The sequence below is a fragment of the Mus caroli genome, unplaced genomic scaffold (genome assembly GCF_978045245.1).
Source record: "Mus caroli unplaced genomic scaffold, Mus_caroli_1 scaffold_14, whole genome shotgun sequence".
NCBI classification, from domain to species: Eukaryota; Metazoa; Chordata; class Mammalia; order Rodentia; family Muridae; genus Mus; species Mus caroli.
Genome location: NW_028227269.1, coordinates 102,039,947 through 102,050,005, shown reverse-complemented (window position 1 = coordinate 102,050,005; position 10,059 = coordinate 102,039,947). Strand labels below are relative to the sequence as shown.

The window sequence follows — 10,059 nt, the reverse complement described above, 5'->3', positions numbered from 1 at the left end:
GGGCTACTGGTTTGTTTGTTTGTTTGTTTGTTTTTAGTTAGTTTTCAGTGTTCATTTTTAAAATGACTTAGACGATTGAAGACAAATGTTAGCCACAGCCATCCCTAGTGACAAATAGGGTAGAAGTGGTGCACTCTCCTTTCTCTTCTGACTTTTCCCCTTTCCAGATTAACTTTGAACCATTTGATAAACAGAAGACATGCACAAGACATCATAGGGCTTGTGAAGAACAGAGGTGGGAATTTTCCCATCAGGAAGGAGTTCTCATAGAGCCTATAAATCCATGTTACCAGAAATCATCCAGTTTGTCCATGTCCAGTCTGAGCACAGAGCACAGCTTGTCCATGCCAGCATTTCCTAAGAGGAGGGAGGAGACCTTGGTGGGGATAAACAGGCTTTAATGTGCACTGGTGACAACAACATGCCAGGCAGGCGGCAACCCTGAACATCAGGAGTCAGCTATCACAGAGGCTGGAAGATGGCTGGAGTAAACTCTGCAGGTAATGCCCAGGGACAGAGAAAGAACCTTCCCAGGACTGTGTGGTACTGGCTTCTGCCTGAAACCTATGTTTGTGGGGGTGGGGCAAGAGCTTTGGCTGAGATACTGGCTTACAATCAGGGAACATTTCTTGGGTTCATAAAATTTTCTCTCTGATTGTTTTCTCATGCTTGTGGTAGATACAACTACTGTGGTCTCTGCTTGTGGAGAGTAAATGGGGTCTGCTCCTCTGACTCCACAGGGAGGGAAGTTTAGAGACATGTGTAGCTTGCATGCTGCTGCCATAGCTAGGGTGAGACAGGACTGTTACAGAGTCACTTTGGGAGACGTGGCAGCTCTGCCATGCTCACACCACAGAGGAGATGCCTGGGGGGTTGGGACCCCACTTCCCTCTTAGATACCAGACCCCCTAGCCAAGCAGAGGGGCTTCCCCCTCAACTAGGGAGGCAAAGAAGGCTCAGTCACTGAGCCACATCTCCTGCTATACAAACTGAACAACCTCTTTTCTCTGAAAATAATTTTGGCACAAAATATTATTTAGCGCGTTTCCAAAGAAATGGTTGCATCAGTCTGAAAGTAAAGCACAGGGTAAAAGCAGCCAAGTTGTTGAGGTCCTTGGCTCATCTAAGGGAGGTTACAGCCACAGGGACAAGTGGCTTAGTGCCAACACACCCTCCTCTGCTCCCCAGGTCACTGTGTGCTCCTCTTCTCTCTCAGCCTTCTTCCCTTTGCTTTCTCCTGCTTTCTCTCCCTCTCCCTCCTCCTATGTCTCTGCTCCTCTGTTTTCCATTTCTCTCTCCTTTCTTTCTCTAGACTTCTCCCCTCTCTTCTCTCTCCCCTCCCATCTCTCCTTTCTCCTCTTCCCTCTTTCTTCTCCCTTCTCTCTCCTCTTCCTTCTATCTCCTCTCCCTTCTCTCTTCTCTCCTCTCCTCTCTCTTCACTTCTTCCTCCTCTTTCATCTCTCCTCTCCCATCTCTCCTCTCTCCTCTCCACTCTCTCCTCTCTCCTTTCTCTTCTCCCCTCCCCCTCTATTCACTCTCTTCTCTCCTCTTTCCTCTGTTCACTCTCATATCCACTCTCCTCTCTCCACTCCACTCTCTTCTTTCCTTTCTCCTCTCTCCACTTCTTCCTCTGCCTCATATTCATTTACCATCCACCTTCACCTTTACACAGCTGAACAAATGGTCAGAGGCTAAAGGTAGATAGCCTTGATTACCATAATTGCAAGCTTTCAACGATAGCCCATGATTGATGCCTGTGGCTCCCTACTTCAGGTGTGTATAGAGGACATGGACCGCTAGACATTCTCTAAAACCACTCCCAATGCCAACAATAAACCAGCCACTTACCAGTAATGTAACCTGGATCCTCACCAAGCTGCACAGAGAGGTGACCCTAACATGTCCCTTCAAATCTCTGAATCTTGGTTCTCTGCTATGAAACTGTCTTCTGCAACAGCACTTCCTCCATGGTAGTGGGGAGCTCAGGATGGAGTACTGCATCTGAGAGGCCAGAACATCTCCTGTGGGCAGTCACAGAGGCAGGAAGAGCAGCAGAGCAGGGCACAATGCCAGCCAGGGTAGAAAAATTAGGAAATGGTCAGAGCACCAAATGGTCCTCCCAGACTCAAAGAATGTTTTCTTTTCAGCCTGGAGAACAGACAAGATGGCCTTCATTGTAGCTCTTGGGCTCATAATAACTGGAATCTGCCCTGGTGTCCTCTGCTTCCCAGATGGCACATTAGAAGGAGACACTCTATTCCATAAAGACAAAGAAAATGGGACACAACTCGACAGTCGCACATTGGCCTCCATCAACACTGACTTTGCCTTCAGCCTCTACAAGAAGCTGGCTTTGAAGAATCCACACAAAAATATTGTCTTCTCCCCACTTAGCATCTCAGCTGCCTTGGCCATCGTGTCGCTGGGAGCCAAGGGCAACACCCTGGAAGAGATTCTAGAAGGTCTCAAGTTCAATCTCACAGAGACCCCTGAGGCAGACATCCACCAGGGCTTTGGGCACCTCCTACAGAGGCTCAGCCATCCAGGGGAGTAGGTACAGATCAGCACAGGCAGTGCCCTGTTTGTTGAAAAGCACCTGCAGATTCTGGCAGAATTCCAGGAGAAGGCAAGGGCTCTGTACCAGGCTGAGGCCTTCACAGCAGACTTCCAGCATCCTCTCGAGGCCACAAAGCTCATCAATGACTATGTGAGCAATCAGACCCAGGGGAAGGTCAAGGAACTGATCTCAGACCTGGATATGGATACATGGATGGTGCTGGTGAATTACATCTACTTTAAAGGTGAGCGTGGTCACTGCCTGGGGAGTGGAGGGAGAGGATCTTGGCAGGGTAACTTGTGTCCTGTATGCTGATCATTGTCAAGGAGGTGCTCAAAGCCTTGGAGACATGTGTGCCTAACTTCTTGTTACTCATCAGTCTCCTTTTCTGAGCTGTTTCTGGACAATGGTTGTGTTCCTGGTACATGCTGAGTTCTCAGTCTACAAGGGCTGATAGTTGACTATGACTTAAACTTAGTTACAAGCAGCATGTCATTCGTCACATTTCCTGTCCTACCTGCTGGTCAGAAGCCATGTCTACTCCATGCAGAGACAGGTTCCCACAGGATTCCTACTGCTGGCATTTCTAATATGTTCCTATAGCAGATGTCGATATCTGCTGGAGAGCCTCTCTCTCTAGGTAGGTCCAGGTGGGATGGGGACTTCTTGATCATAAGGAGCATAAAGACAGTAATTGGAACAAGGAAGGTAGCATACCTCACACCTTGTGAAGAGCCCTGTGAGCAATTACTGTGCAATATTTTTCCTCTGAGCCTTTTCTATAATGAAGTGTTCCTGGGCATGGAGAAGCAATGACTGAATAATAGCCATTAGAGATGAGGAAGTGTCAGCCAAGCTGTGTTCTGTGTTTAGTGTCTGACTGCTTTGTATAATATTGCTTTTGTAAAATAAATAGCCATTTATCATGAAAAGTCAGAATTTCCAAGACATATTTCTGAGTCAGAGATTCTGATGAAGCTTGGACACAAGATAGATAGAGACTCAACTGGAGATGTTATAGGTAGTGAACAGTACTGAGGAAATTCCAGAGATCTCACATCCATAATGTCCTGCCTCATAGACACAGGAAGCAAAGTAACAATCCTGAGATTGTGCCTGACAGAGGTCATGATGTAACCAGACCTTGAGTTGATCTGGAGCTGATTAAAGTTGATCCAGGGCAGAGATAGGGCAGGTCTGGGGCTATAGGCAGAAAATCAAGATAACAATGGGAAGAAATATAGGACAGGAGGTCAGAGCACAGCAGGACAGAAGACAGGAGGACAGAAGGACAGGATGGGCCCAGAGCTGCTGTGGATTGGGTATGGTGGAAGCAGAGTGACAGCCTGATGGGTTAGATTACAGGACATGGCTTTTTCAACTCTCCCCAGGGCAAAGGCTCAAGTGCTGCATGGTGTGAGGTAGGATGTATGTCTAGGCTGTGAGATTCTAAGAGTAAGAGATTATTTAACTATCAAGTCCCTCATGCGCGTTGGTAGTAGAGGCATAAACTAGAAATCTGGGATAAACCTGAGCTGGTATTTGTAATGTGTGGAGACTGTCATAGCCCTTATGTGTGATAAGGATTCATTACCCAAGTCTTAGCCCACAATCTATGGATTATGAACTGCTCATGATGTAGGAGATCTTAGCCTTTTTACTCCTGTTTCCCCTAAAATTTGTCCCACAAGCCATTGCCTTCTAGACATGGTTCCCCTGAGGAAGATGGGACCCTCAACTGTCCCTGTCTCCAGTCTCACCACCTTCACACTTGTCTCTCTTATGCACTCCACCCCAGATCCCTGATTGTGTCAGGACTCAAGTAGCCAAGCTGTGGTTTTGAGGTTCCATTATCCAAACCATGACTGGAGAAAATCTCATAGATATCAGCTTCATCGAGTACCATGCTTTCTTCAATTCAGCATATGTCACACTTACAAACACTCTGAATGACTGAAGATGCATGGATTGCTGTGACAACTCAAAAGCTGAGCAAAACTCGGGAGGAGGTAGAGTGTCCTGAAGTGACAACATGATCATTTGCCTTATCTTTAGGCACATGGAAGATGCCCTTTAATCCCCGTGACACATTTGAGTCAGAGTTCTACTTGGATGTGAAGAGGTCTGTGAAGGTGCCCATGATGAAAATTAAGGCCCTGACCACACCCTACTTCCGGGATGAGGAGCTGTCCTGCACTGTGGTGGAGCTGAAGTACAAAGGAAATGCCAGCGCCCTGTTCATTCTCCCTGACCAGGGCAGGATGCAGCAAGTGGAAGCCAGCTTGCAACCAGAGACCCTGAGGAAGTGGAAGAACTCTCTGAGGCCCAGGTGACTATCCTTAGGATCCAGAACTGACCTGAATCCCTGTACTGCTGTTGCCTTATGGCCGGTCACTCTAGTACCCAGTGTAATGGTAGATACTTCCCAGGGGACAGGTGGACTTGAGTTTAATTCCCCTCTGCTGATTATGTATTTTGGGCCCTGATTTGCTGTCAATGTTCACAAGATGGGCTCAGCTAGAACAAGGAGCTGAGGTTTCCTCCCTCAAACAGGCTGTAAGTTACACAGAATCTAGAATGAGTTTGAAGGCAGAGGGAATTGTGATTGACAGGAGATGAGCTCTGAGAATCAGCTCTGCCCTGTGTAGCCATCTCATCCTCTCAACATTCATCATTCACCATACAGGGATTAAGACTTGAAGTCCTACTATGTGCCATCTGATATAGATTCTGAGAGTGTATCAGAGACTGAAGCACAAATGTACCCTTTGGGCTCCTCTTAGAGTTGAGGAAGAAAGAGTGTAGGAATGAAAGTTAAATTAGCCATAGTTTAGTAGAGTTAAAATGTGAAAAAGGGTGAAGATAAGAAAGGGAGTATCCAAATATTAGGAAAGCTGGAGTCTGATGCAGTGTGCAATTTTAAATAGAAGGCTCATTGGAAGATGTTTTAGGATTGCCACGCCAGGGAAGAATTGCATTGTGGATGTAGAAGGAAAACATTCTAAGTCACGGAAAAGCTAGGACCAAGTCAGGTTGCCTGTCCACTGTAAACACTCTCGGGCCCTGATGGATAATTAATGCATTAGGAAGAGCAAAGTTAAGTCGTCTAGGCATGGGTGGGAAGAGGGCTTTTCTCTAGGGAAAGGGCTCTTTGTGGAGAGGAGACCCAGTGACACGGTCGATTGAGGGGGTCACAGAGTCCAGGGACTCTTACCTTGCTGTTTTTTATTCTCAGGAAAATAGGTGAGCTCTGCCTGCCCAAGTTCTCCATCTCTACTGAGTACAGCCTGAAGGACATCCTTCCAGAGCTGGGCATTAAAGAAATCTTCTCCAAACAAGCTGACCTATCTGGGATCACAGGAACCAAGGACCTGATAGTGTCTCAGGTAAGACAAGAAGCACAGGATGCTTCGCCTTGGGTCCTGAATGTGGATGGTGAAGAGCATGTGGGCTGTGGGGATGGTGCATGTGTGAGAATCCTACATTGCTGAGTTTCCTTAGCAAATGTCCATCCTCTACCCCTGTACATAAGCTCACCTAGGAGCCTATAGTGGGGAGGGCCTAGAGTTGCTCCATAGAAACATGGATACCAACATGTGCTGAACTGCAAGGCCACACAAAGTGCACTGTAGGGGCACCCACAATACACTGTAGGGCTACCCACAGTACATAACAGGCCAAATCACTTCTCCCTTTAGCTTCTTCACTGCAGCCCAGAAACAGGACTTCTTGACCTGCACACAGAATATTAACAGTAAAAGTAATAACAAGGAATCTATGGCAGTTCTGAGGAAAACCCCAAGAAAGGAAAGAAGATGCCTTAGACCCCCATACTACATCCCTAGGCGCACAGCTTGTCAGTGACCAATGTTCTCTCTAGCGCCCACTTAAAGCCCTGGGCTCAGATCTGTCCCAGCATGACATGGCAGTCTGGGAAGGTGAAGCCATGGGTTGTACATTGCTGTTGTATATTCCAAAGAGGCGGGAGCTGGAGGGATGCTGAATCCTGCAGCTCCCTGTGGGGAAACCCTTGCCATTGCCTAGCTCCATTCTCCAGTTTGTACTGGGTTTGAGGATAGCACAGATTCAGACACCGAGCAGACCCAGGGCATGTGTCAACTCACACACTGAGCAGAGGCTTAGGAAATCCATGATTAGAGCTCATGAAAGGAACAATGAAACACCAGCAGGTGAGGCCAGCACTCACTGCTTGCTCCAGACCACTCTCCTGCCCTCCCTGGTCTCCACTGAGTGATGTGTTTCTCTCCCCACAGATGGTCCACAAGGCTGTGCTGGATGTGGGTGAGACAGGCACAGAAGCAGCTGCTGCCACAGGGGTCAATTTTCGCATTCGTAGTAGAAGAACCACTCTGTGGTTCAACAGGCCATTCCTGATGGTCATCTCTCACACAGATGTTCAGACTACCCTCTTTATAGCCAAAATCACTAACCCTAAGAGAGCCCAAAACTCTCCTAAGTCCTGAATATTCTGCCCAGGACTCTGGGATGGACCCTATATGTGAATCTCTGTATACATCCTGGCATTCAAGCTCTGATTGGCTGTTGCAAAGTTGGCTTAGACAGCGACATTGACTATCTCAGTGATCCCACATGCACAGAAGACTTTGGACTATCTGTGTCAGGCTCTCGGGTGTCTTGGGAGCATCTGTGCATGTTTCTGAACCTGGAATCTGTCTTTATTCTTCTTCCCTGGTGTCTTAGTCAGGGTTTCTATTCCTGCACAAACATCATGACCAAGAAGCAAGTTGGGGAGGAAAGGGTTTATTCGGCTTACACTTCCATGCTGCTGTTCATCACCAAAGGAAGTCAGGACTGGAACTGAAGCAGGTCAGAAAGCAGGAGCTGATGCAGAGGCCATGGAGGGATGTTCTTTACTGGCTTGCCTCCTCTGGCTTGCTCAGACTACTCTCTTATAGAACCCAAGACTACCAGCCCAGGGATGATCCCACCCACAAGGGGCCTTTCCCCCTTGATCACTAATTGAGAAAATGCCTTACAGTTGGATCTCATGGAGGCATTTCCTCAAATGAAGCTCCTTTCTCTGTGATAACTCCAGCTGTGTCAAGTTGACACACAAAACCAGCCAGTACAATTGACCCCTTGTCAACTTGACACACAAACACATCACTAGTAAGCCTCAACCCTTACATTCTTATTCATCCCCAAGATCTAAATAACTTTAAAAGTCCCACAGTCTTTACATATTCTTAAAATTTCAATCTCTTTAAAATATCCATCTCTTTTAAAATCCAAAGTCTTTTTACAATTAAAACTCTCTTAACTGTGGGCTCCACTAAAACAGTTTCTTCCTTCAAGAGGGAAAATATCAGGGCACAGTCACAATCAAAGCAAAAATCAATCTCCAACCGTCCAACGTCTGGGATCCAACTCACGATCTTCTGGGCTCCTCCAAGGGCTTGGGTCACTTCTCCAGCCATGCCCTTTGTAGCACACACGTCGTCCTCTGGGCTCCAGATGCCTGTACTCCACTGCTGCTGCTGCTCTTGGTGGTCATCTCGTGGTACTGGCATCTCCAAAACACTGCATGACCCCTTCAGTCCTGGGCCTGCAATTACAACTGGGGCTGCACCTTCACCAATGGCCTTCCATGGCCTCTCACAGTGCCGAGCCTGAGCTGCTGTGTGACCCCTTCATGCCTTCAAAACCAGTACCACCTGGGTGACCCTTACACATTACCAAGTCCCACTGCAGAAGGAGCACAACCTTGCCTATCTCTGGAACACAGCCTCTTTGTGCTTTCAGAAAACACTTCCCAGAAGATGTCACCTCAACGATGCTGGTCTCTTCTTAATCACCGCTAATTTCTTAGCTCCAGCTAACCAGCATCAATAGTCCCAGTAATGCAAAGTTTTTGCTTTAGTAGTTCTGGTATCTTGTTAATCACAGCTGATTCTTCAGTCCCAGCTAACCAGAACTACAAAATCTTCACAATAAAAACAGCAATGGCCCTGAAGAGAGTCTTTAATTTTCCCCCTGAAATTTCACAAACCAGGCCTCCATCTTCTGCACTGTTCTCAGCATTATCTTCCAAGCTCATACACAACATCTGACAGAGCTCTTAACAACGAATGGATCTTCAAGCCCAAAGTTCCAAAGTCCTTCCGCAGTCCTCCCCAAAACATGGTCAGGTTGTCACAGGAATACCCCACTCTGCTGGTACCAATTTGTCTTAGTCAGGGTTTCTATTCCTGCACAAACATCATGACCAAGAAGCAAGTTGGGGAGGAAAGGGTTTATTCGGCTTACACTTCCATGCTGCTGTTCATCACCAAAGGAAGTCAGGACTGGAACTGAAGCAGGTCAGAAAGCAGGAGCTGATGCAGAGGCCATGGAGGGATGTTCTTTACTGGCTTGCCTCCTCTGGCTTGCTCAGACTACTCTCTTATAGAACCCAAGACTACCAGCCCAGGGATGATCCCACCCACAAGGGGCCTTTCCCCCTTGATCACTAATTGAGAAAATGCCTTACAGTTGGATCTCATGGAGGCATTTCCTCAAATGAAGCTCCTTTCTCTGTGATAACTCCAGCTGTGTCAAGTTGACACACAAAACCAGCCAGTACACCTGGTGACTCCTCTTTATGTATCTGTACCCCAAACCTAGGCATTGGCAAATACACAGAGTTCCAGTATAGGCTCTGAGCACATCTGCTTGCACAGTCTTGATGGGACCATGAAAGCCTCTTTGCCAATCCATGAGAATCAGGCCCAGAACTGAAAGGGGAACCTGCTGCACTGAATGCCATTCCAGCATCTGAGAAGACCTGGTGCCATGCTCTTAGGTCATGCTTTCCCTCTGCAGGCTTTGCCACTCAGTGCCCCTTGCAGGGTCCCCTGACCTTGCCAATATCTGGCACAGAGTTGTAGTCCAAATTCCTGCAGCTGCATGGGATGGGGGTTCAGAGCAGCTCCTCTCCCCCTGGCACTCCTACTCAGCCTCTCTCTAAGATCTCAGATGACCAACCTCACACAAAAGATGAACACCAACAACCAAACTAGGAGGCAGGAGGAAAGGATCAATAAACATTACCTGCACAGAAAGTGCCCAGGCAGTGTTCTCTCAGCTCCTGTTGGAAGGGGTTGCCTCTAGTGACAACATAGTAGTAGAGATTGTCACTCATTCTGTGACTCCTCTGATGGCCCTCTGACCTATATCCTATTAACAGTCCCTTCTATGGAAGAGGAAACTGAGGCAGAGGGAAAATTAGTTGTTTCCCCCATGACCACTCAAGTAGACATTTTGGCTTGCGGGACGCTCTTCCAAGTGCCAGAGGAACAGCCTCCTCCATGTTGTGACTCTGTTTATGAGGTGTCACTATGGTTTCCAGGTGGATGATGAAACAGGGCTCTGATATTTCCCAGAGAAGAACCAAATGGTCCATGGATCAGGTGACATTTCTGCTAAGATGGATGTGAGGGGGATGAGAAGGTGCTCAGATAACCAGAGAGAATATTTTGGGC

At 47.5% G+C, this 10,059-nt stretch overlaps 1 protein-coding gene across 1 annotated transcript; it reads left to right on the top strand.

Moving 5' to 3' along the window:
* The first annotated feature begins 2,750 nt into the window (after nucleotides 1-2,750).
* Nucleotides 2,751-7,041, top strand: LOC110306585 (serine protease inhibitor A3C). Its single transcript, XM_021178654.2, has 4 exons — nucleotides 2,751-2,801; nucleotides 4,613-4,886; nucleotides 5,793-5,943; nucleotides 6,832-7,041. Exons 1-4 carry the CDS (start codon nucleotides 2,759-2,761, stop codon nucleotides 7,039-7,041), a joined length of 678 nt encoding a protein of 225 aa, XP_021034313.2. The 5' UTR covers nucleotides 2,751-2,758.
* Nucleotides 7,042-10,059: the final 3,018 nt, after the last annotated feature.

Excerpts from the sequence above, each read along its gene's own strand:
- LOC110306585 (XM_021178654.2), top strand. The coding sequence starts at position 2,759 with ATGGATACATGGATGGTGCTGGTGAATTACATCTACTTTAAAG. Across the intron at positions 2,802-4,612 it reads GAATTACATCTACTTTAAAG|GCACATGGAAGATGCCCTTT; the intron begins GTGAGCGTGGTC and ends CCTTATCTTTAG. Across the intron at positions 4,887-5,792 it reads AAGAACTCTCTGAGGCCCAG|GAAAATAGGTGAGCTCTGCC; the intron begins GTGACTATCCTT and ends TTTTATTCTCAG.